We start from the raw sequence: 27037 nt of genomic DNA, 5'->3' as shown, positions 1-27037 counted from the left end.
TTGAATTCAAAGGATGACTGATGTGTTGTGAATTTTTCTCACCCCATATTGGGGAGAACATTTTTGTCAAGGGGAAGGACGGGGTGGGGCGGGGGGGATCTTTGGAGGTCAATTTTTACCTGTTATGGTTTGTACTTTAAATAAAATATTTCCCTTTTTACAAATTCTTGTGCTTTCATTCAATACACATAACTGAGAAAATAATTTATTTAAAAAAAGAAAAACATATGAAATTATGTGCATGTCAGTTTGTGGCCTTGTTGCCAACAGAAGATCTGATACAATATATTAGTTTTAATGTGAAAATCCTAGTGCACATAAACTGACCTAAAGTGATTCGATATGGCAGATATCCACAGTGTGTGTATTTGTGGAACCACTGGAGTGATTCTTCCATAGACAGCAGGATACAAAATGTCACATATATGAATTCTGACATCAAAGACGGGCAGACTTTACTCAGCTGTACATGTTGTAACTGTGTGAGAGGAGATCAGTTTGCACGGTGGCACATACACAAAAATGTACACACTGGTGTGCTGTAAGGCTTTTTGATAGAAAGTGTCCCACAAGTCTCATGGGCACACAGATGCTCTGGTTCTGCAGTGGAGGTCATTACTGTGCACGCAGCACATTTTCACTCTCGGTGCAGAAAACTTATCCATGAAGGTCCAAGCTCTTTGAGTAAAACTGAATATACTCCGTCACCTCCAGAGGTCCATCTTATGTAGGCGAGTGTGGAGGTTTTGTTCATCCAGCTACAATCCATTGTCTGCTTCAGATGTGTGCTACAGTTTTTACAGTCTATGCACGGTTGCAGGTTGGTGTCCTAACATTCTATTGTTCTTGACAGCTGTGTGAGTTTGCGCTGGTTGTCGATCACCTTCAGGTTCTGAATGTAGTGTCGGATGTTGCTGGGACTCCTCAGAGGGAGGGCGTGGTCTGAGTCTGGAGGGGAAGAAGAAGTTTTTTACTCAGCTATGTCAAAGTGTTTGTATTAGCAAATCCTCCTTTTCAGCTCTTGAGCTTGCAGGAATTACAACGAGATACAGCAGTTAATCATGTTAGATGCAGCTTACATGTAGATATGCGGGTAGCAGGCACTTCCAGAAACATCCGATCTGCCAGGCCCCTCTGTGGAGACGACGGCACTGCAGGAGAAAAATAGAAGTTTACCTACCCGATATACCCTGTGTGCGTCATTCAGAGCAAAATCCAATTCTGCACCCTTGCCAGTGCTGAGAGTCTGCTAGGCTGACAAACTCGACTGGATCGCTCACCATAAGGCTGGCTTCTGCATCCTCGTACAATTTTCACCGTCTTGGCAATCATGCGCTGTGAGAATGGGAGGAAAAGGAAAGATTTTAAGTCAGTCTCAGACTGAGGACAGCGTTCGTTTAGAGAACGACCAGGCAATGTGTTTGTGTCTTACCAGTTTCTCAAAGTTGACCAGTTTGTCTACATAGTTTGGATTTCCCTCGTTGATGAATGTCATGTCTGGGCATAGACAGGAAGAGAAAACATGTCAGTGATTAGTGAATCAATTTACACAATGTTCACATCTAATTCTGCACAGGCGGCACTGCTGGTGTCTGTTACCTTTGAGCAGCAGGGGCATGAAGGGGATGTAGGGAGGACTGAGTTTGGCCACAGCCAGTCTGTAGGCCCTGTGGTTACGTGATGGATCCTAACAGGAGCAGAAAATAAACAGGGCACCATTAAACACTTAAATTAAAATTAACAGGAGATGCTGTAAGCTGCCGTTGAATGTTAAGAAGCAGGATGACAATAGAGAGAACTGCACGTTCAGATCTTTATCATCATTTCTAAAATGTACTGAAATTAAAGCACTCATTGCAGCTTACCATCAGCCTCTCATAAGCACAGTAGATTCGTTTTGTCTTGCTGGGGATTCTCTGTAATAGACAAGACCAAACAAATTGTTGCATGAGTCATTACCGGAGTTACTGTTCAGTAAACAGTGACACAACATCAAAATTCACCATGAGTGTTGCATTCAGGGGTTTCTCACCTCCCAGGTCTTGTAAAGCCTGTGCACTGCACTGTTGCTCAAACCGAACATCACAGCGAAGAATGAATTGAGATTCTTCTGCTCCTTTAATCTGTCACAGGGAGGCCACACGATTATAGACAGTTAGGTTTCAGACTGACAAAGTGCTGTTCTTGAAGGGATTTTTCATTTTCAGGTTTTAAAGACATTATATGGAAACTAGACTATGGGTTTACAGCCATGCTAGCAGCTCTGTGGGGCTATGCCTTGGCTGCCAATGCTCTGAGCTAAATGCTATCATTATCACATGGTAAACATGGTCACAGTGTACAGTTTAGCATGTTAGCATGATAATATTTGCTACTAAAGTGCAGCTGAGGCTGATGGGAACGTCATTAATTTCAAAGTATTCCTTCATAAACTAAAGTGTTGGACAAATTAAAACTTTGACCAGATGGTGGCAGTATGATGAAACGTCAGAGGATCACCAAAGTGAATGTCTGTACCAAATTTCATGGCAATTCATCCAATTCGTGTTGAGACATATTTCAGTCTGGACCACAGCAGAGGACTGACTGTCCTACACTGCCAAACAAACATGGTAAGGTTCTCACACTGCAGCAATCTTTATGAACTTCTTGAGCAGAATGGCTCGTTTCACCAGGTCTTCACAGAGGCACAGCTCGGTCACCACCCAGTGCTGCACCTCATTGAAGCGACGCACAAACCGCTCCAGGTTTGCTGTGATGGCGCCTGGGAATTTGTGACGGCCGAATATGTAGTAGATGAGCTCCACCTGAAGAGACAAGAACACTGAGTCACAACCACTGCCATTAACTGCACACACTGTGACAAAGAGATTCAAAGAGAGGCCAGTTTTATCAAGGGCCTTGAAGGACCAGTGTGTAGGATTCAGTGGCATCTAGCAGTGAAGTTGCAGATTGCAACCAACTGAAGACCCCTCGTCTAAGCTTCCCCTGTGATGGCTGTGCAGCTTCCATTCTACTGTGGAGGTGCAACGTGGCAGACTATGGAAGAGGACCTGCTCTCTCTGTAGATATAAAGAGCTCATTCTTATTTTCAGGTCATAATGGGTAATGCCAACATAACTGTAAATATTATATTACATTTCTGCCCATAAATCCCCTTAAATCCTCCACACTGGACCTTTTAATGAAGGTGATTTGTTTCAAAAACATGTGATGCATGCAGGAAGTGATGTAACAGATGGCTGTAAGAGTGCCAAGGTGTGACTCGAACATTTTTATCAAAGAGATACCAGTCCGTTGTTGAAATGAGGAAAGACTGAATGCCAGTTTCAGCTCTGGCTCTCCTTGCAAGATAGAGTACTGGAGCTTCGCCATGCTGAGGCATTTGAAGTGTAGATAAGCAGTTTCCTCTTTGTTCTGTGTCAATCAGTTTTATATGCTGCTGTGGTCAGATAAAAACTGCCATCTCTACTGTTACCTCATGCATGGCAGTGAACAGTTCCCAGTCATAATTGGTGAGTTCAGTGGCGATGTCTTTAGAGCCCATCTGTTCAAGGATGTCTGCCGTTCCTCGCTCAGGACCCTGCTGCTCCTTCAGAGGCATCTAGGAGAAAGAGGCCGAGAAAGAAAATGAGCAGATAGGAAATTGTGCTGGGATGTGCCTTTGATGGCTTTCTGGGCTTTGAACCAAACAACCAAACTCAGCGGCATGCACCGTAATAAATACTGATAATGAAAATACATCTGAAGTGAAGACATTTCCTCTTTTATCTCCAAAAAGTAATGGTATGGAGGGCACACCATTCCTCACCAGTTGTTCCACTTGGCTGCTTATACAGATGAACAGTCTCTCGTTGAGTCCCAGGGCCGTGTAGACTGCAGTGGCATCCAGCTTTAACTGAGCTCGTTCTGTGTGCGTTTAATGAGTCAGAAACTAAAGTTCAGGTTTAAGTTCATAATGAACTGACAAAGGACGGTAGACGGTCTAAGATGTGTAAGGCTAGATTAAAAATTGCATTAATATGCAGCTGTGAATGATTTATTCTTGCAATTCTATAGAAACTGCTGCTTTAAATGAAATATCTATGCATGAGGTGTGTCATCAACACCGGAGTCCCACCTCCCGTGGAGTTCATTTTGACCAGGATGTGATCTCTGCCAGGTTTGACGATCGCTGACATCACATCCTGTACAGATGAGTTGACCGGGAGCATCAGAGTGAGAGGCTTGTTGTCTGGCCTGTAGATCTCATACAGCACTGTGCAGAGAAGGGACAGAAGCCAAAATGTCAGGATATGCTGATTTGATCATGAATGACGTGAGTGATGATGTGCGGTGATATGTGTTACTCACAGAAAACACCCACAGAAACATGAGCCAATGTAAACTCATCTATGCTGTAACACATTGTAGTCATTTTGTCATTTTATTTGCTTTAGTGCCTATACACACCTTTATCTTGTGCTCTGATTGGTTGTAACCTCCCCACTGGCTCCTCGCAGTTTGAAAACCAATCAAATTGCTGGTTCTGTTGAGCATCAGAGTGACTCAGCAAGTCAGTGACATTAAACTGACAAATGACAGCAGCATGACATTCAAACTGTTTGCTCACTGAAACGTATCTCTGATGTTAATATTCTGCACCCAGATGCTGTGAACATGCTTACCCTGCTCAGTGACTGATACCCATTCTCCAATCTGTAACGACATTGAAAGATGAAAAACAGTGCAATATTCCTGACTTGAGAAGTCTGAGCAATAGGAGATATTGTAAGATAATATAGACAATTTACATTTTTGTTCTTCTCCTTTCGCGAAATTCTCTCAGTATGCTGGAGAGACGAAAATCACCTGAAACCTCCTTCTTCAACCTCTGTTTCAGCAACAGGGGAATAATTATTCCACATAAGTAAAATTATCTTAATTCCATCACAATACCCATGAAATGAGCAAGTGATTAAATCGAGCCTGCAATCTCACCTCGAGAAAGTCCAAAGCAATGGGGTCCTCTTTCAGCAGGAGGCCATACAGCGCCACCCACTGGCCAATCAGCTTCACTACCTTCTGCTTAGCTGTGAGAACGTAGGAAGCCTTCTCCTGATCTGAACCCTCCGAGAGCTCTGCCTGGTATGTGCAGCAGTGGTTAAGGGACACAACCTTAACCTTGTGTCAGGAGAATATAATTTACTTATGGCTATTAAAGTTTCAATACACAACATTCACGGCCACTAGATGTTGCCAAAAATGTGACCAAATGGGCACGCGGCCACACTTCACCCTGAACCAGAAACCATTATATCGCTATCCTGAGAGCCACCAGACTCCATTTGAAAAAACAACAATTTTACCTCATGAAAACACATTTCATTGAAACTTGACTGAATGAAACTCATCTAAACTGTCTTGGTTAGTCTTTTCACCGTTCCAACAACCACTAACTCTGTTTTGGCCAAAACTAACCCTTAATCTGTCAAGTTACATGTGAAAATATTCAGGCTCTGCGTGATGCTTTTCCCTGCTGTACATTCGTAACATACTCAGCTTGGTCAGGAACTATTCCCACAATCTGCTGAGCAACCTAAATCCATGTAATATAATTATCAGCTTGCTAGCTATCCTGCTAACAGTAGCTACCTAAAGCATCATGTAAAATATGCTTCAGGTAGCTAAAATTTTATGAATTCGATTGAATATTAACGCCTTCAAACTACACTCTGCCATTTCCTTTTACAGTGCTGTGTGGGAAGTCTCTTTATAAACACTCAGGATGCTGTTACTCCACTGCTGTTTACTGCTATCATCACTGTGTATTTTTATTATTGACCATCACAGGATATTGGTGCTGTAGTGCCGGACAGAGCTGGCTGGAGGGCATGAAGACTTTGTGGGTCAGCAAAAAGTCGCTCACACAGGGATCTGCAGGAAGACAAATGTCACAGCAACACACCGTTAACTAACGAGCTCACTGAGTCTCATCATCTTGAGTCACTCAGTTAAACAGTAAATTGTTAAGACGCATGTCTCCTCCTTTGTTTCCCTGTATTTTTCCCCTGTCCCTTTGTGTCACGTGAGTCCTCTCCTTGTGTCTATTCTTGTCCTCCTCAATCATGGCTCACCTACACCTGATCCTTGTGTCAATCAGCCATCTCAGCTGGAGCCAATCCACAAATCACCAGCTACAGGATAAATAGCCGGTTCTCCTCACCAGTCTTTGGCAGATTGCTGTACTCTCTAGCCTGGTAACATATCTTGGTCATGTAGCTTTCTTAGTGCCTTGTTCTCTGCTCCAGTTTTTACCTTTTTCTGAGTACCTAAGCTTTGCTCTCCTTCTGTATCCGCCTACCGGGTCTGCCCAGGTGCAGTCCACCACCTGAAATCCTGCTGACTCACCTCACCTGCCTGCCCACTCCTTCCTGGATCTGCAAGGATCATCTCACTAAATCCTTTTCTTTATTCAAACCATCTGAATCTGTGCCCTGCATTTGGAGTCCAGCCATTTACTCAGTCTTAACAGAAATAGGCAAGAAGATGCCTGCAGCCTCCCACCTATGGCGTCATTTCCATTTGAGTCCAGCTTTACAGTTTCCAGCAGATGTTCCAGGATTTTCTCAGGTGTTCCTGACATAACTGTGTACCTGCACAGAGCACGACAGAAGAGAGGAAGAAAAAGATCAGATTTTTTTTTCTGAAGATTTAAAGGAAATCCTTTGTATTGCACTACATGCATGCATTCTGCTTCCTCATTTGTGTGCTCACTACAGATGAATAAGACAGAATCCACAGAAAAGCTAGTGGCTCCCTGAGACTGTTCTTAGACACAGTGATGCTTCGACCTAACATATCTCAATTTAATGTGTTAGCAAGTTAACATTTGCTAATTAGCTCTAAACACAAACTACAGGTGACTTGCACTCACTGTACCTGTTAAATAAACCAATAAATTCAGAAGTAAATTATGAAAACCATCTTATTACATTTACTTTATTATTGTTTTGTGTGTAAGTTGATGTTGAGAAAAAAGCATTTGACGTAATCATTGCATTGTTCGTCCTGCAGACTCTTGTTCTGGTGTTTACAACACCTGTAACAAATCAGGATTGGATGGCGGTGTTGGGTCAATGACAGATCATATGTTTATTGTTAAACTATAAAATGCCTTGCCTTCCAGCACAAACTACATCTACATGGTAACTTTTATAACTCAATTTGAGATACAGCATGCAAACACTTGGGTAACATGTCTTTGTGGTTATGACTCTGCTTGTGGCTGCTGTTTTGTCTCAGAGGTGTGTGGGTCAGAGTTTCTCACTTGCTGTTGTTTCCTGCTCCCCCCTGCTCGTCCCAGTCGGTGCTCTTCTCCAGCACCAGCACAGTTTTCCCATGCTCCTCCAGACGCACTGTATTAGCCTCAACATCCTAAAGGACAAAAAACAGACGACCCGGTCAAATGGATACTCATTATATTTGTGGATCTGAATTTGTGGCGCACACAGTGAAATACCTTGAGGATGCGTATAAAGTCCTGCTTATCAACACGGAGGAAATGGCAGTTGTCTTCTCTCAAGATGATGGTGGCAGCACGAGGTGCATCGTTCAGCAAAGCCAGCTGCCCGAAGTCCTCGCCCTCATGGAGTGTAGTTACCAGGCCCTGTAAGCATAAAGTACTTTCAGTATTACATTATACTGGCATCCAATTTCAAGGCAACAAGGTGTGACAACTGTGAGATTTCTTATTATTTTTGCAACCAGTAAATGGATTTACCTTCCCATGTGTGATCACATTGACAGAGCCTTTCCAGATGATGTACCAAGAAGTGCCTTTATCCCCCTGACTGAACACTACATCACAAAAAAAGCACCAACACTGGTCATTTACACATATCTGTGTGAATAACTGTCATAATTACATGAAGGTCATGTATGTATTTTGTGTTGATGCAATGGGCTTTCTTATGTATGTATGGCTTTCATATTCAAGACCACATAGGCAGAGTGAGAGTGATACATGTGGTGACCTGCTTGCCTCCACTGAAACAATGAATCAGTCATGACATGAGCATCAAATGGTGATATTTGTGCTTGAGGGGCACACTGTACCATTTAAGCAAGTAAAATACGTAAATAAAATGTTATGCATCGTTTGATAGAGATGATACATGTGAAATGTGCAGAAGAGGATGTGAGGAGAGGGAATTTGTGCACATCGGCGCACTGCAGTCTGGTTCAACTACACATTGAAAGCGAGTGTGTGCAGCAGCGCTCTCCACCACCCAGGCTCAAACGTCAGCAAAGCTGTCACACTCACAGACTGTTCCGGCCTTGGCATGTGATTCAAAGACCAGCACCGCCGCCAGCTCCTTACGCACCTACAGGCACAACAGGGCAGGAAACCAGACTGAAATGTATTGACAACTCACATTTTCATGGCTTGATTGTTAAACTAATGGTTCTTTGGTCAGAGTAGTTTGCTTGATGAATTACTAATATCAAAAGTGAATAAAAATGGTAGAAAAATTATGGAGCAACTGTTGTCTGGAAAAATGTTCTTTATTTAGCAAACAATGCCTTTTAAGAGTTTTATTTTTATGCAAGAATACTAACCTTGCAGACAAATGGAGCTCTTTTATCACATTATATTAAAGTGAACTATCACCATCAAAGCAAAGCCTCTGAGCTGCTTGAATTACTTGAATGTCTCACTTTTGAAACTTAAAAACATTCTATAAAACAGTATAACCGCTATCATTAAAAGAGCAGGCAGTAATGGTGACTGACAGACGTGGAGAGATGAGCTGCAGCCTTGACATGAAGCAGCTCCTCGTAGATGACCTCCAGGTCCTCAGCACTCCTCTGACTGGGGCTAAACACAGGGACGTTGGATGTGATTAATAACAGATGCACTTATATAACTTTGTTTAAAGATGCAGGTTTGATAAGATATACAACAGGATTTCATGCATAGTATTCATGCAAAGGCTCCACATACTGACCACTTGCGTAGAATCATAGTGAGCAGAGCATCGGGACCCAGCTGAGACAGCAGCGACAGACCCTCCTGCAGCTCGTCCTCCGATTCCTTCTCATTTGACATGTGGTTCAGGCCACACTCGGAGTCCTGGAAGCGGTAAAACTGGGTGTCCTTGTCATGGAAGTTCAGCTCATGTTTCACTTGATTGAGGCAGGACACAGAGGAGGGAAAATAATAATGAGACCACAAAGAGTGCAGACCTTTAGAGATGTGGTGATTACATCAAAACAAGATATCACAGGTTTGTTTTTTAGAAAAAGGAAATAAAGGAGTAAACGTTGACCTTAAGGAGAATTCAGATGTCATGCAGTAACTTTAAAAAACCACAATGACAAGATACATGGAAATAAGTGCAAATCTATTCTGAGTGATCCTCTTCATTTGATGATGAAGTATTTATCCCCTGATTGGAGTGGAAGACAGCGCCCCAACCAAAGATCATAAGCAGCTAGTGAACACTTGGCGGAGTGAGAACAAACTGTAAAACACGCGCCCTGGCAGGCTCAGTCACCAGATTCCAGGCTACTTAGGCACTTCTGGGAAATTCTCAAGTGCAGCCTGAGACATTATTATCAGAATATCTTAAAAAATACCAGAATATGACAGGATTTCTTGTGGAATTATTCCACATTCTTCTTCAGTTAACGCCACGCCGTGACCTTGCCTAACACATAACAAATATTATGTTGATGCGTCCAAAGGTTGGTAAGTAAAACTGTCACATTCGAGCTCTTCAGTTCTTACCATGAACAAGGATTCCTTCATCCACCAGGACCTGCCACATTCCAACCGCCTGGCTTCTTGATTGCAGGCATTCATTTTGTTTCATCAGCCAATCAACCAGCTCCTTACCAGAGCAGCATTGTCTGCGAGAGAAATCCAGCATGTGAATTTGCATGCAATTTCCAGATGATTGTCACATTTTTAACATGGCAGAAATGACACCCCCAGCGTGGGTACCTGTATGTCTTGAGGTGATACTTCCGATCTCGGATCAGGCCGGGGTTCCTCTCGATCATAACACTGTGCACGGACCTCGCCGCCTTTACGACACGATCTGAAAGAAACTTTAAGAAAAAGAAGACCGAGCAGTTAAACTATTAGCATCTTTCCTTCATGGATGAAAATGTGAGTCATGTTACCGTTTATGTTGGGATCAAGCAGGCTGGGAAAGAGTGAGAGAGGGCTGTGTACATAAAAGAGGAGGATGTGTATCACAGGCGGTCTTGTTTACTGAAACAGCCGAGCTATGTGCTGGCAGCAGACAGAAGTTAGCGAAGTGTGTGTGAAAGAGAGGGAGACAAGTTTATTTCCCCTCAGCGTGGAGATTATGTGTGATGGCACAAACGTCAACAGCTTGAGTGGAGATTTCTGTGGGCTCTGGAGTGAAATGTGGTGTGTGTGTGGGTTGAGGGGAGGCGAGAATGTGTTAAAAATGTCTACGGTAAACTCTCCCACACCTCGCTGAGTTCCCAGCCTCTGCAGCTCACTCTCTGGCCAGCACGAGTAACAACAAACTTTCACTTTCTGTCTACCCCCACTGTATTTCCTTTGAACCTCAATTTTTTTCCCGCCCCCACACACATACATGCAACTCACCCGGGTCTGGTCTAAAACCTCAAAAGAGTGTAGACAGGGGTGCAAAACCTGTCACCCACTGATGCAGAAGCGAGGCTTGTGAAACACCAATGTGCTTTGTTTGTGGCTGTAATGCGACTGCCCTGTTTCAGGCCTTTTCTCGCTTTACAGTGCTTCTATTTCAAAACTGTATCAAACGACCACCCAAAAACATTTCCCATCTTAATGATTGACAAAAGTAGACATTTTTATTTTGCTCCTCCCTGTTCGACTCCCCCTCTCACATCTCCTGCGCCCAGTCTTGTGACTCCACGTGTGACTCAGACGGTTGCCTGTTTTTTCCTTGGACTTTCCTCACGGCACTGCTGTTTGCCCGAGGTGGTGGTCTTGAGATGCACACGTAACCACCAATGACCATTTCCTATGTTTTTATTTTCCTCCTTAAATGGTGCACTGTGAGGAAGCCGGTGTCAGAAACTACCTGCCCCCTCTTTCCTCCTCTAGTCTTCTGCAGTTCATTCAGGATGTAAAAACCCCTGCTGAACTTTGATCTACTGACCCCCACGCAACGATGACGCCAACGCCCACTGTTCTTTCACCTGGACTGGGAGCTATGACACATGTTTGTTCCATCTAACTTCACACAGGCCTGCTAATTATAATGTGCAACTATAACAGACTACTGTGGGTAACACAGTGCAGTACACACTCCAACCTATCATCCCCACATTGGCCTGTTCCCAGACATCACCGCAGTAAATGTGCCCCAAGGCGTCTGCGGTGCCCCGCTGGAGTTATGTTGTCCAGAGGTCACCAGTATTCCCAGGGGCCCACTTTCCCCTGGGACTCCTGTGGTCACATTCTCAGGCATGTCAGCTCCAAAACGCATTTTCTTGACAAGCAGTTTTCCATTACCTAACCCAGGCCATATGAAAACAATATCAAAAGCCATATTTCACTGAGCGGGCTGAGCCCTCGCTGCTAAACCTGACCGTCATGTTAACATGCAGGAAACTGAAACATTTGCGCTTTCTGTGGTTCAATCCAGTGCTGGTTGCTTGTGGTCTTTATTGTCTGCATGTAGGCCACCTTATCGTGTTATCTAGGAATTACAACCTGCAGGTAATTTTTCCACCTGAGTCAAGTTACAAAGCAAACACCTTTTCAAAGTACAATACACACTCAGCTGGTGCGCAGCGACCAACGCCGACGTATGGCCCATCTGTACAGTTTTGACAGCAGTCATAACCTGTTTTATGACCCGGGTCCATTGTGCTGATGAGGCCATTTTATAATCAAGAGTCTATATTCAAAAAGTGCCTTAAGACTGCAGATGCAAAGCATAATAATTGACTTCATATTGATTTAGACTTAAACTGTCAAGCTTATATAATCTCCACCTATGATCCTATATCACTGCACCTACTTTTCTGCAGGGCTCCCTACAGAACAGCTGTGCAGTCTTCAGCAGCACATGCTTGCTTACTAACACACAGCAGTTTGCTTTGAAGAAGGTTGTCTTCATCACAACACGGTCACATCGTCTGCTCTCTGTAGTACTTTCTTTAACTTCAGTCTAGTCCTGGCTTAAAGTGTGAGTCATAAGCTCCTGAAGTGTGCCGAATGTGATCTGGTTTCCTGCTTTTGTCTTGTGGGGTGGAATAATGATGAGAGCAGTTATGCACTGTGTGTCTCCCCTGTAGGCGAGACATTTCTCTGCTCCTTACTCTCCCGGTGACCTTGGTGGGCTGTGTTGTGTGAGAAGCAGCTACAGATGAATACTGTGTGAGTTGACAAGGAGATTAATGCAACTCTGTGGACTGCAGATACCTGACTTTTCCCCTCTCTCTGCGTGAGAAAAATACAAGACCACACTTCTGAGAGCAACATTTCCATCCTGCAACACATGACGGATATGGCTAAAATGTGTTTTTTCCAGGCCTTTGATGAGATCATTTGGTCATCAACATGTCAAACTTCTGCTGAACAAATGAAAAATGGATTTTTTAATGTGAACAATGACCGTAGTTATTAAGCTTGTGATCAAGTACGGTGAGCTCTGCTTCAGTGTGTTCATGTCTAAAGAGGAAACCTGCATCTTGAGCATATAAAACTTGGAGCCCGGTCAAACACAGGTTATTAAAAACAATCTGTCTTGTGCATCAATTATCAGAATGCAGTGACTTCCAGAGTCTGGAGTCAACACTTGCTAAGCAACTGCACAAAGCTCCAAGAGGTTAGCAAAACCTGCCTCCTGCAGACACTCCATCCTCTCTGTCTCCAGCACAAAACAAAATACACAAGCATCGATTCTTTTGGGGTTCAAAGATGCACTTTCTCTCTCTCGGTGTTCTGTGGGAGAGACCACTGAAGCCAAACTGGATTCACCTTCCATGTCAGAGCCCGTTATCAGTGTTTTAAAGGCTCTGTCCTTGGCATGCTGTTCAAGAGGCTGAGATAAAGCAGCGTGAGGGGCCTGGGGTGGGTGAGGCAGGGCTCCGGCAGGGTGGGGAGGGTCAATTAACTGTGAGTCCTGGAGTGCCCTTTAGACTCCTTGTGACTGCATGCCCCGTTAGGAATGTGTTTTTTAAGACTCGCTTGAGTAGTAATGCAGGATATTATAACAACAAAAGAACAAGTTCAGCAGTTTGAGAGGATGCAAGCGCTGCAACTCTGGATGATAGCAGAGGTCAGCGTGGCTTAAAGCCACCAGGAGAGAAACTTTCACCAGGCTGGTGAGGCTTTAAAGATGATCAAGGGCCATGCCAACCAGTGCCAAATATTCTGGTCAGCTAATTAGAGTGACAGATAGAGAGACCAGTGAGACTGTTGGATTACTTTTGACTTTGGAGAGGTGATGTACCAAAGCATAGCTCGCCATCTCTGGCATACGCACCTGCTTCATAGTGTCCTTTGAATCCAGGGCCTCTGGCAGCGGAGTCTAAGACAAACAGAAAGAAAGACGTTACCACTGCTTTCTGCATATTTAAAGCCTCTGAAGTACAGCAGATGACTCGCTTTGGAACGGCATTCCACAGGAACTAGCTGGACTGGTCGACGATGCTAATCTCGCTGCGGTCGCACCAAAAAAAAACAAAAAAAAAAACACATGCTATAACTGAGCTGGACTGTCCAAATAGAAAGAATAATTATTTTCTTTTCAATGGGATGAAGGTCAACACAAACACATTATCTCAACCTGTGCTGTGTTACCATTGTCTCCAACGTGATGTGGGTGGGTGAAAAGCGTGTGAAATGAAGTGGGAGGAACGAGTGCATAGACATGAGCAAAGGAAAGTACAGCGCGCTGCCACACGCTTTGTTAAGTGAAAAGGGTGCTTTTAACTGGACTGTTTCATATGAAAAGGCTTTGAAAACCTTGTAAAGATTATGTGTACTGTATCTACTGTGTCAGAGCAGCCGTGACTTAAACTTGCTGCCATGTACAAATATTCAACATTCCCATGTCTGTACTTTGGCCTAAGTTGTATTTCCTCTTTCTGGCTTGTTTTGATGCTTTTATGATCCCCTTGTAGCTACCGTTGTCTTGTCTGTATTCCCAAGGCAATTACTTGCAGTGGATTTAATTCAGAGATGTACGAAAGCCCTCTTTTCAGGGCAATTATTAAGATCAAATATTTCTCTTCAGATGTGGTAGCTTTTGTCTGAACCCTCACAAAATGAAGGGACCTGTTTACTCCATGTTTCACTTTGTCTGAGCATTGGGTTGCTCGTGTTGCAAGGACAAAATATTTACTAAATGGCACATGGGAAGCTGTGCATAACACATGAGTGTCTTTCTTTGTGTTGTGTTGATGCATTACTTAAACAGCTAGTGAAAAAAAAAAAGCAAAGTAATCACATGGCTTGTCTTTCATCCACACATACAGGAGCTGTTTGTATTGATCAGGAGGCTGTGATCAACTCTTCGCATCACTGAGATACGACATCTGTTAAGTGTCTCCAGCCCGTCTGATGGCAGACTTTGTGGCATGTTTTGTCTGCTCTGCTGTGCAGTCAGCTACGGCACATGATCACAGCCTGAATGGCAAACTGCCAGTTGTTTTAACTTCCTCATAAAAAAAGATGTCTCAATGTGATTTCGGTTGTGAAGTATTTCTACCTTAAAATGACTCCATAAAACCAGATGTTTAGTATAGTTTGATCCAACCAAAATGACTCATGTGCCCTTTGAGTATATACATAATGTGGAAAAACCATCCGTCCAGTTTGCAGACTGGCAGACACAATTAGGAACCTTTCTGAATGTGAGGCATCTTGCTCTTTTTTTCTCGCCGTCTGAGCACTGGTATGCAGCAAGGACAGTGAGACGATGCCTCGACATCTTCTAATGATGACAGCAAAATGGGCTCAGGTTTGACCCTGTTAGAGGTATCTGCCTGCATGCTCCCAGAGAAGGAATTAGCAAATGCCTCAGTGCCGGTTAAATTGTTGATATCACCCCTCAATGAGCAGAGATACTGGATACCATTCAGGGGGACATTTATCTCTGCAACTCTGCAACTCTGCAGCTCTGACTAATTTCAGCCACAGACACGCAGCTACAAAATGAATCTTGTGATTGAGGCTGATTGCACTGCAAAAACTGTTCCCAAAGAGAAGGTTTAGACATGTATAACGTCAAGTCAACGTATTAATTCCATGCTATCAACTTGAACTTTACACTTTGGTGTAAATCTCGTTATTGGCCTGACAAGGGCGTCTCTGTGAAAGTGTTCCTGTGCAATTCATCATGTGTATGATAACCTGAGTAAACACAAACTCACTTGGTGCTGTCACATCAAGTTTAGCTAAAACTTAGACTTAGACTTGGACATTACTTTATTGATCCGAATTGGGAAATTATGAGGAAGGATGAGAATAAAATAACTTTTCAGAGCGTGCTAAGGTGCTAAGGTAAGCATCACAGTTCATCCTTCCAAGATGCTTAATGTGACATATGACGTTGATATTCGGCTGGTAACAGCAGGAAGTTCACAAAGCGGTCTGCACAGATTTACAGTTGTCTTTGACCTGGTGATGCTTTAAAGTCAAGTAAATTTAGAAGCTAAGAGCCTCTCCGCTGCTCTGCGTCTTCCTCTGATCTGGAAACAAAAAACCTCCCCTTTGCATTCTTCCACAAACTCCTCTGTAAACTGTGCAGGGGTGAAGTGGTGAAGGTGAACAATGAACAATGCACTATTTATAACCTTGATTTAAAAAACTTGTGCTGTGTTACCTTCTTGTGTCCCCACACCCAAGCTGCTAAAACAATGACAAACGTGCTGCAGTCCAGTGGCAGCGGTCTTGAAATATCTCTTAACTGCTGTTTTGGGGGACCTGAACTGTGTCATAGTGGAGCTGATAGGAGGCGAAGTTAACTGAGTGCAGTTGTTACATAAACACATATCACCTGCGCTCTGACAAACTGTGCTCCTGCACCTCCTCCTCACCTACAACTCAAGACTTTTTGCTGAGTTTCACCACGAAATGCATTAGAAGCAATTTGCTCGTAGGCTGGAGGAGGTGTCACTCCAACAAAAACTAGGGCTTTTAGGGCAATTAAGCCACTGTGTGTCAGACATTCACCGGAGGTCAATTTGCACAACAAATTATGATTATACAAGCTTTTCAGAAGCTTTCAGCTTCAAGACATTTACAGAGAGCTCCAAGTGTCCCTGTAGTTATATACAATTTAGAGATAATTCACTTTAATTGAGTGCTTCCATTTTATGCTACTTTATACTACATTTTGGAAGCCAGTATTATACTTATGCTCAACTAGGCTATATTTACATGACAACATTAGTTACTCATTTCATTGCATTAAGATTATTAATACAAAATATAAAACAGCTAATGAATTATGATATGTTATCATGGATTAGGATACCAGGCAGCATATAAAGAAATTGAAATTAGCCTCACCTTTACCAGCCACCTGCTTACACACGAATGCATCACTAATTCTAACCCAGTGTTGTGTTTATACATATGAATATGTAGGACTTGTAACAGTTACTTTTACACTGTGATATTGCCACTTTTACAAGTACTATTACTAATATCTGAGTACTTTTGATCAAAATAACGGTTTACTATCATCACTCTCATCTCTTCGCCTGATAATATTTGTGTGCCCCCCCCTACAGTACACCAGTCTCCTAAACACTCCGCAGTTCTTTCTCTGGAGGAAACATGAAAGCAGCATACCCAGCTGATGCCTCGTATGGTCGGTGTTTCCACTGAGTAGCGGTCCGGGAACACTTGATAATTTTGACTCCGAAACAGATGCATCTTGTCTCAGATCAAAACAACCAACAAACAACTTTCCCAGTCAGAAGATCTGCACACGGACCTCCAGGCATTATTCACGGCGCAGCAGCTCGTCCAGTCACCCGCTCGTTACTGCACAGCGACGACGCAAGTCAGGCACACTGTCTGTTCAGGAGTCCGCATTTCGTGCCCCGGAATCCGGCCAGGAATGTGTATATAGTCCCTGCATCTAAACGCAGACGTGCTGCCTCGCTGGACGCGTGCGTCTCAGTACGGACGGAGTGCGTAATATTCAGCCATCCCTCGCAGCACAGGCGCACTGCTGAGTTTGCGTGTGTGCGCTCTTTGGCAAGGAACCACGCGGAGTCATCAGACAGACGGCCTCCCCCGGCATTTTTGCTGCGCAATTAACGGCTTTTGATTTATTTACTTTGACATCGATGCACACAGTGTGCATGAGGCCGCACTGCACATTTTGTCCATTACAGCATATCAGTGAACAGAAAATGTGTCAATGGCTTCAGCCTCAGGCAGATCTCACTGATGGCGCAGTGAAAGTGGTTAAGGATAGTAAAACCTGGACTTGTATTTAGAAGGTGTTGAACAAAATCGCTTAACAGACACAGAATGAAAAAGCCAACTCTCCTCCTCATCATCTCATTACACAGCACTGTGTTATTGATCTGCACCCTCAGAGGGGCTCAAACTGTGGTTCATCCCTGTCATGAATCATCCCTCGTCAAAAAACACAAACACTTCTACAGACTACCTGTTGAGGTGTTCACCTGACAGCTGCAATAAATATGGTTAAGGTCATTAAAGGAGGCATAATGTGCCATACTCGTTTGTTCGGTGCAGTAGTTCAGAGCAGCACACATGAGCTGCAGAACTCTGCCCACACACTTATCAGGTTGTCCAGCTGTTTGACTTAACGGGCCTGTAGACGCATGGACTTTCAGATAAACTGTTTCAAGGGCAGGTAAGGTTGAAGAACAGCACTTGATGTGTCTAACCAGTAGTTTTGTTCAGGTCTAAACACAAACATTTCATTCAAACCCACAGCGCTGTAGACATGGTACCAACAGGTGTAATGTGCAGCTGAATGTTACATGACTTCACTGACTTTGGTTGTGTTGTAATATATAAACAGATGACTTACTTCCCCCATCTCTGGTGTACAACGTCTTGGTGGAGAACAGATGGATTTGACTAAGTTCTCCATGGTGGGGATGGCTTGAACAGTATCTGTGTGAAACATGGAGAAATGGGGTAAAAATCAATTTCTATGAGAGACAAGAAACTAAAATGGAAATGCACTGTCATGTGAACCTGCAGACTGGCAACCAAGGACACAGGGACCCTCTATTTAACTTGATTTCCTGTACACCTCCAGTTATAACTGGATCATGGTCAACTGTGTCCTGCAGACTGGACACGTTACATAATGCTTGTTTAAATCGCAGCTATTGTTCCAGAGCAGGGCTGCCCTTCCTGTGCTGACCTCAATGCCCGAGTCAGTTCTCCATGGCTTTCTACCAGACACACACAGGGAGGAACATGACTTCCTCCCTGCTTCCCATGCTTTGGTTTGTTTGTTCCTCCAGCTGGAACCATGGAGGAGGGCAGGGTATTGGAACTGCCTCTTCAAGGGCAATATTATTAAAAGTCCAGCACCTGTTGCTCCATGTGTGTTACCTCTGTTTTACACATTACTGCTTCTTTCTTGAAGCCCCACTCCATTAGTGCGTGTGGTGAGTGAATGGTGGATCACAGAGCCTACAGGAAGAACTCAGCTCGCTTTCAATCACCCCCCATCATTTAAGATGCATAACAGAAGTTCCATTACACTCCCTGTACTTTGAAGCTTCCGTGAGCAATATCTAATACAGTCTCTGAGAAAAACAATAACTTCTTACCCTGTTTACACGACCATGGAGTCATGAGGATCCTCCAGTCACAGCTATCCAAAAAGTCAGTATTAAAAGTAGCGAACAATCAAAGCAAATAGAAATACTGTTTGAAGTGATAAACTTCCTGTCTCCTGGCAAACTTGTGTGACTCTCTGTCTCTTCTAAATGCCTCTCGGGGACTCCAGGATGCCAAATTAAGAATGTTCACAATGAAGGAATCCAGTTTTGCTTCTTATGACCTCCTGAGGGAGAGTAAGCGCGATAGTTTGGCTGATAAGGAAGAGCACATTGCCACAGACTGTTGATAATATCTGACAGAGTGACTGTTGTGATTGTCTCAGTGATGCACAAAGTGGCACAAAGGTGACTGTTTCGAGGGATTTATGGTAGTTTGATACCAAAACATAAAGGCTACAGCGAATTTCAAGGAGCAAACCTTATCCCCATTCTGCGCAGAATGGGGATAATCGCAGGATTGATTTCTGCACAAAAAACCTAGAAAACCCAAAGACTGTAAAGGCTTTGTGGCCTGGGATTGAAATGAAAGCTAATTAACACGGCTGCATTGTTTTAGGTTCAGAGCTCAGTTGTGAGCATCGAAAAAACGCAGCTCACAGGTAAGATTAAATCTAGGCTGCTGACACCTGGAGCTCTTCCTCGACTCAGGTTCCAGGTGACGTTATGGCGCATAAGCCTTCGACTTCACGTGCCCGTCTGGAATTTTGAAAATAAATGCTGCCCTCTATTGAGAACACAGATGCTTTGCAATCTGTATCGAGGATGAGCCTCAGTAGAACTGACACCTAAAGAATAAGAATATATGAAATCATCAGTTTGAGAGATTTAGGAAATAATCTCTCATCTGATTGCCTTTTTTACACAGCAAGCATTAAATGAGAGAGTCAAAAAACAATTTCAGTGTAAGTTTCAGTGATGGATGTTTCTGCACTTGTTTAATTATGTCTGTGTCTGTGTTTCTCCCTCTTTCTATATTTACGTGTGTGTGAGAGTGTTTCTATTTAGATCCTCTGGGAATGGGAGTGGGATTTCCTGCAACACATCTACGCCCATGGAATGTGCACTTTGCCATCCGTCTTTGTTGTGCCTGTCTGGTGGCACACACACACGTACGCACACACACACACACACACACACACACACACACACACACACACACACACACACACACACACACACACACACATTTTCCGTCCTCTCTCCTGGCCAGTTAGCAGTGACAGGGAGAGGGATATTTTTTATGGCTTTGACCCCATGGTCAAACAGGGACTGAAGCAGAAAGTGAAGCAGACAGGCGGCATGAAAACAGACGGTGACAATTATTCTTTCTAAACCTGCAGTTTGTCATCTTTGTTCGAACACATTTACCTCCTGCTGCGCAGTCAGATGGCGATGCTCACATTCTCACCATACCATTGAATTTGGTTTTAGACACTAAGACGCAGCAAATACTGTGACTTCAACATATTATTTAGAATAAATTGCCTGTTTGCAATGTAAGATTGTGTGCATATCAAAAGCTCAGACAATCTCGTCAGACATGTAATGATAATCTGTCAGACAATCTCACATTTGCACAACATACCACATGAAGGATAAAGTCAACTTTCCATTTGAAGAAATATAATAATACACGCTATCATACACCAATGAACCTATCAGTCTGTTATATAATTTGATAAGTGATCAGTAACTCACCTCTAGCACTCTCTTACAGGCTCTTTGGTGTTTTCTGCTTTTCGTGCTCAGCCTCTGTTCATAAATCCGAGGATGATTTCTCAGTCACAGCAGTTCATGTGAGTTGTTGGGAGTGTTGCAGGAGACAGCTTCCTATATCTTTCTAACTGGTCATGAAGAGAACGCCCCAGGGCATGGGCTGTGTACAGTACTGAGACACTGCAGTTTGTGTGTGTGTGTGTGTGTGTGTGTGTGTGTGTGAGAGAGAGAGAGAGAGAGAGAGAGAGAGAGAGAGAGAGAGAGACCGTGTGTGAAGAAAGGATCAGGATATAAGTCACTACACAGTGTTCAGTTTAATTTGCTTTCATGTCATAGCTACGAGTACCTTCTGTGATTTTCAACTGCGCCAACCCTGACTGCTGCTCAGCTCCTAACAACCACAGCAAACCTCTGAAACTCTGCTTTGAAACACAGATTTCAGAGCTCTACATAAGCAAATTTCCTAAACGTACAGTTAAAACATTGCTTAGAATAAATAATAATATGCTTTAGTGTTTCCTGCTGACAAACTTCCTGCCTGCCTCCATCTAGCTGGAGTCATGTTTTCATGTTAAAATCTCCTTTATTGTATTCTTTTAACTAAATATTGTTGCTTTATCTCCGTTGTGCTGACTGCTTTCATTTCTCTGTCTGACCTTATGACCCTAAGAACTTATGCAACATCTTTGTTTATGGATTTTCAGTGTGTCACACTAGATTAAATGACAAAGGCATTCACAATGAGCCGTCATGGTACCAAAAATGTATGCTCATATCCAATGTTCATCTTAAAGAACAAGTCACCAAATTATCATAATGGTTTTGGCATCAGAGGGCTGTGACCAAGCTAGATGATGAAATCCCTTGTTCACTATTTCCTTCAAGAGCGCTGCGATTGTCTGCTGCTGGTTTATCGAAGGCTTCCAGTAACAGCCGAAAGAAAATGAAAATGAAAAGTCAGTTTTGAACTATTTTGTCACCTAAAAAAATGACTCAATCAAACAACATGCATATAGAATTTGATCATGATTCTACGTGTCGTGTTTTTTCGTTAGTCTGCACTTTTTACACACTCAGGCGTGGCACATAATGCGGTCCAAATCCTGCAAGGGACAGCTGACTCTCAGGTTTGTCAGCCTATACTGACACCATCACTATCTTTTGTGTACATAAACAATGTCATTCAAAATAAGTTGGCATTGTTTAGGTCACATACTGTCATAACTGTGACACAAGGGACAGTCTTTCACTTTTAATTATGTCATTGATTAGTTATCCTGTAACCTGTACATGTTTTGCACCTGAAGTCATGGAAAGGCAGCAGAAAAGGGCCCTTGGTTTTTTGTCATATATTTTTGTTTGTACCTCCAGGATGTGCATGATGTCAACATAAAACGCACCGTAGCCCCTCGTGCTCTCCCAGTACACCTGTGTGAGGAGGACACACAGTTTTTAAAGACTTGGAAGTAAGTAGTATGCGTATTTGTCATGTTCTTTGTGTATTTTCTCCCCCTTGAGGTCATTTATGGACTGGTGCCCCACTGGTTTCAAGGTTGGCATCAACTACCAGCCGCCCACTGTCGTTCCTGTTGGAGACCTGGCCAAGGTCCAGAGGGCCGTGTGCATGATGAGCAACACCACTGCTATGGCAGAGGCCTGGGCTCGCCTTGACCACAAGTTCGATCTGATGTACGCTAAGCGTGCCTTTGTTCACTGGTATGTGGGTGAGGGGATGGAGGAGGGAGAGTTCTCTGAGGCCAGAGAGGATATGGCAGCTCTGGAGAAGGATTATGAGGAGGTTGGAGTCGACTACCTTGAGGGCAAGGGAGAGGAGGAAGGAGAGGAGTATTAAAAGTGATTCCATTGGTTTTTAAATATGTTCAAAAAATGTTATTTTTTTGTGTTTTGTCTGTTTTGCTGTTAATAAAGTTACTGAAACGCATGAAGTCGTCAGTATTGTTCATGCAACTTTTTCCTTTTAAAGAATTAAAAATCTTTATGAGTCGTTCCAAATCTAAATTGTGAATCTGAATAGGCATGTATCTGTGCCTCTGTTGGTGTAAAAAAATTTGAATACACTCATACATTCATGATTGTTAAGAACAGCATTTTAATAGATCAGTGCAGATTGTTCCGTTTGTGTAGTTTAATGCTGAGAGAAGGCTGCCACAGTTTATTATTTATTATTTATTGTTATTATTATATTCCGGTTCGTCGACATACCGCTAGGGGCGGTATGTCGACGAACCGGAAGTTTTTCTCTGTGCAAAGATATTTCATGTACACGTGATAGATGACTTTAGGAAAAATTGTCGAACATAAACTCGAGATATTCCGGGGTTTTTCTCGCACATAAACATACTCTAATGTGTGATTAGAGTACTATATATCAGTGAAGTACATGTAGAAACCAACAAAACCTAAGAAATGCAGTCCTCGCTGATATGTTGTGGCGTCGGCTGAAGACGGGTCCACGGTGGGAGTGTTCTCAGGATCACAGCTTGGCATCTTTGCGGCGCACATCAGATAAACACTCATCTTGGTGTTTTGCTGCCGTCTGTTAGCTAAAAATCGAGTTATTTTCTGCCAATAGTGTGTTGTAGAAGACACATTAACAGGTTATACTTGGTGATTTGTAAAACTAGCTTGGCTAGCGGCGACAGGCGTCGTTCTCTACGGTCGTTCAGCCGAGGGGAACTTCATCTTGTTTTGCTTTCGTTAGTATCAAGGATATTAGTTAACGTTACATAATGTGGCGGTAAGCTGGTGTTAGCTTAATACCAGTCTGTTTTTCTGTTAAACACGTCTCGGTTTCTTACGCTTGTTTCTAACATTTTGACAGTCGTAGTTGGATTTTACAATGGGATTCAACAGAGTGTACATTAGCATAGGATATGCTACCTTCGGCACCCTGGTTGGACTTTCGGCTTTCTTGGTCTGGAACATTGCATACAGGCAGCCGTGGACGGCGGCCATGGGAGGCCTCTCAGGTATGTTAACACCTATATTGTTAGCTGTGATATGAACTGTTGCTGCGATAGTGGACAGTTGTCTTCCTCGCATGATACTGGAGCAGTTAACTGAAGCTAATCCTCATACCAGGCCTGCACAGTCAAACATGACACCCCATGATCACACGATAAAAAGGTGTTTGCTCTTTATGCAGTCTCACTGTTTACATCACAGTACTTTCTCCCAGTATTTGTTTACTGTAACAACAACAACAACAACAACAACAATAATAGAATACTGTAATACAGATCACACTTGTGCATATGACCAGATTTGTAGCTTGTCCACTTCCTTCACTGTTGCGTTCACTGCCTCAGAGAATGCCAGTTTTCTTTAGTGTCACTTATTTTGGTATAATTATTTTGGTATGCTTACCTTCATATTAGTTATAACCCGACTGACATTAAATTTTGAGGCTGATATTGATATCGCCATTACATAAGCAGCAATACTGAAATCAGTCTCTTGGTTTTTGTTTTGTTTTTGTTTTAAATTGTGCCCAAGATATACACAGAGGGATGTTTTACAATTCGAAAAATCAACTTGTGAGTTTTCCTTGGTTCAGAGCCTCACAGTTAATTGATGAATCATTTAATTGTCAACAGTTACATTAATTGCCAGCTATTTTGATAATTGATTACTTGTTTTTGAGAACAAAAAGACAGAATTCTCTGATTCCAGCTTCTTAAATGTGTATATACTGTCATTCATTGCTGAATATTTTTGGGTTGTGGACAAACCAAGACATTTGCATAATATCATGTATTTGAATGTAGTCTATGTGCTGTATGGACCTAGTTTTAAAATACACTCTGAAAGTGTGTGTTTGTCTCTTCCGACAGGAGTTTTGGCGCTCTGGGCTCTCGTCACACACGTCATGTACATGCAGGACTACTGGCGCACGTGGCTCAAAGGCCTCAGGTTCTTCATCGCTGTCGGTGTGCTCTTCTCAGCTTTGGCTGTGGCTGCCTTCATCACCTTCCTAACTCTCGCCATCACACAGAAGCAGTGTAATCCTCTCTTTACTCCCTAGTTTATAATGAGTTATGTGTTGTATACTGTCGAATTAGAAGAAAACATCTATTATTAACAGCTCAGATGACTGATTTCCTCATGCATTTATTCATCACTCTGCTTTTTCTGCCCCACAGCTCTCACTGACCCGAGGAGCCTCTATCTCTCCTGTGTGTGGAGCTTCCTGACTCTCAAATGGTCCTTCCTCTTAGCCTTATACTCCTACAGATATCGCCAGGAGTTTGCCGACATCAGCATCCTCAGCGATTTCTAGTCTGATTTTATAGACTGTGATGGACTTTGAAGGTTTTAGGCTGCCAGCGGGAGCTGGTCAAAGGAGCACTTGTTACAAAGCGGAGGAAAAGCAGACATGGCTAGATTAAAAAGTCATCTGACTTTTACCACAAGGATTTGCACTTGTTGCACTTGCTTAACAAGCTCTGTATTTGTATTCTAACCTGCTCTCCTACTTTTAATGATCCACATATTATTCTCCTGTAAGTAGTCATAAGTCTAAACCTCTGAGGACTGGAACACCTTTTGATCGAATGGCTCGAGGCTGTTCATGAAGAGACGTGCAGGCGGCTTTTTGGACTGGCATTTTCAGATTGTTTCATCTTAAGAACAACTAATAAGGGACAATAATGAAAACCCCCTCTTGAAGAGGCTTTTAATCCAATGATGAGCTGTTAAAATGAAAATATTCTCAAAGCTGAAATCGTCAGAACCAAAACTAAAACCTCCTACCTGAAGCCGCTCTGCTAATGCTAGGTTGACAGTGTTTGTTGGACTGCTTGATGTTCGTACCCAAATGAGATTTGTCATGCTTTTTTTTTGAACCACAGAACACTCATATCTGTAGACTGTCACTGTCTTAGTGTCCGCAGTCAGTCTCTTCGCTCCCTTCATCGTCAGTGATGTATGAGAAATCATTTTTTAAAATTCATTTATTTCTCCCTTCATAGTCGGCTTTTCCTCTCATGACAGCTGAAGGAAAGGCTTTCCTGTGGAATTTGTGTTTTTCATCTTTTCTTCCACCAGGGGGCGACTTGCTTTTTTTTCTGCCAGGAGTCCGTCTGAAAATTCTGACATTCCTGTTAAGAGGTAACACAAATGGATTTGATGAATAATTGCACTTTAGTCTTTGATATTGATACCATTGTTTTGCACACAAATCCTGATACAGTGGGGGGAAAAAAAATCACATTTTACACATGGTCATCTGTTTCCCCTTTTAAATGTTCAAATACACTGTTTATATGTATCATTTCTTTTATAGTTCGTATGATTTGTGCTGGTCAGGTTAAACTAGGCTTTGTCACTGTCTGAGTTTCAGCTGTTGCTTATGTCTACCTTTTACCATAAAATGTGTGCAAATGTATTTTTGTTGATGAGAGGATGAATGTGAGGATGCTACATGTATGTATATAGAAACCAACCCATTAAAAGTTGCATTTATTGTTAATTACATCACGATGTCTCCTTGCTCCACGCGGCACAGATACAACAGAAGCCTCATGAATCAGTTTTAAGTGCAGAAGTTTTTCCAAGTGTTTCAGTTTCTAAGCTCCACCCAGAAGGTGTAGAGAGTCTTTAGGCAGCTTGATAAGTAATCAAACATGTGGGATTGACGCACATCTGAGCCAAATGCCTGCAGACGTCGTGCTTCTACAATAAGGTACAGTGCTGTCTTCTCAGACTTCTACGTTAAAACAGAACCAGAGCTTCTAAACGTAATGCAGACACTGAAATCGAGGTCAGCTCATTACACCCGCTGACTGATTCATCGGTGACATCATTAAAACGGGACACAAATCTTTAAGAAAGACAGCTTCACTAACTAATCAGAATAGAAACATTTGTGAGTGATTGAAGATAACATGCTGTATGATCAACAGGTGATCTCCAGTTAAATAGTGAAGAATCTCTTTGCAGCTCCGACTTGATATTCAGTCATTTCGTCTTGAGCTTTAACCCTCAAACCTAAACTCTGCAATGTAACAACAAGTTAACTGATTTAGCTTTTTGTTTGTCTGTTGTTCCCAGACATCACATCTGAACACTGTCTCACTGTAAATAGTAAAATGTCCATGTTTTTAAGCAGATTTGTAACATGTATTTCCTTATAAAACATGGAATGTGGTTGACTTGTTAAATCCTTTTCTTCGAGCGTGCAGACAGATGCACCGTGAACTTGAACGTGTGCTTTTATTTACCTGGTGTTGAGCAAATGTTTGAACAGTCCACCAACCTGTTGGCTGATCCTTCACCCTTCAAGGTTAGATTAGAGCCTCGCACTTGAAATATGCCACTTAAATATAAAACGACATAAGTGCAATACTAAAGATCCCCTTGTTTCCACAAGTGTATGAGTGTAATCCTAAAAATCAGATGGGCTTCAAGATATTCAAGTCTTGTTTTTGTCTTCTCAGGCTACTTTCTTCTTCTACTCCACCACATTTCAGACGACTTTAGTTACTAGTTC

The 27037-nt window shown here is 42.8% G+C and overlaps 3 protein-coding genes across 5 annotated transcripts; 2 read left to right on the top strand and 1 right to left on the bottom strand.

Moving 5' to 3' along the window:
- Nucleotides 1-36: 36 nt before the first annotated feature.
- Nucleotides 37-20580, bottom strand: rapgef3 (Rap guanine nucleotide exchange factor (GEF) 3). 3 transcript variants are annotated; one of them, XM_076740912.1, is made up of 28 exons: nt 20509-20580; nt 18042-18127; nt 13503-13547; nt 9989-10095; nt 9773-9894; nt 8991-9168; nt 8776-8860; nt 8306-8366; nt 7763-7839; nt 7502-7648; nt 7310-7416; nt 6547-6635; nt 5831-5916; nt 4981-5124; nt 4794-4873; nt 4668-4698; nt 4453-4528; nt 4121-4258; nt 3812-3909; nt 3479-3604; nt 2626-2807; nt 2033-2123; nt 1866-1916; nt 1600-1687; nt 1433-1497; nt 1281-1335; nt 1080-1151; nt 37-948 (listed from the first exon to the last, which is right to left on the bottom strand). In XM_076740912.1, the coding sequence occupies exons 2-28, from the start codon at nt 18102-18104 to the stop codon at nt 830-832; spliced, it is 2583 nt and encodes an 860-aa protein (XP_076597027.1). In that variant the 5' UTR covers nt 18105-18127; nt 20509-20580; the 3' UTR covers nt 37-829. The 3 variants fall into 3 exon arrangements, with proteins under 3 accessions (XP_076597027.1, XP_076597025.1, XP_076597026.1); XM_076740910.1 differs by lacking the exon at nt 20509-20580 and adding an exon at nt 18799-18951; XM_076740911.1 differs by lacking the exons at nt 18042-18127; nt 20509-20580 and adding an exon at nt 16820-17291.
- A 1035-nt stretch (nt 20581-21615) lies between these two features.
- On the top strand, nt 21616-22378 carry LOC143327089 (tubulin alpha chain-like). The gene is made up of 2 exons (XM_076741251.1): nt 21616-21653; nt 22045-22378. Exons 1-2 carry the CDS (start codon nt 21616-21618, stop codon nt 22376-22378), a joined length of 372 nt encoding a protein of 123 aa, XP_076597366.1.
- A 415-nt stretch (nt 22379-22793) lies between these two features.
- slc48a1a (solute carrier family 48 member 1a) lies at nt 22794-26022 on the top strand. Its single transcript, XM_076741991.1, has 3 exons — nt 22794-23516; nt 24381-24548; nt 24690-26022. Exons 1-3 carry the CDS (start codon nt 23387-23389, stop codon nt 24824-24826), a joined length of 435 nt encoding a protein of 144 aa, XP_076598106.1. The 5' UTR covers nt 22794-23386; the 3' UTR covers nt 24827-26022.
- Nucleotides 26023-27037: the final 1015 nt, after the last annotated feature.

This window comes from Chaetodon auriga, chromosome 10 (genome assembly GCF_051107435.1).
Source record: "Chaetodon auriga isolate fChaAug3 chromosome 10, fChaAug3.hap1, whole genome shotgun sequence".
Lineage (NCBI taxonomy): Eukaryota > Metazoa > Chordata > Actinopteri > Chaetodontiformes > Chaetodontidae > Chaetodon > Chaetodon auriga.
Note: the sequence above shows the minus strand (reverse complement) of the source record. Positions and strands in the feature narration are given on the sequence as shown.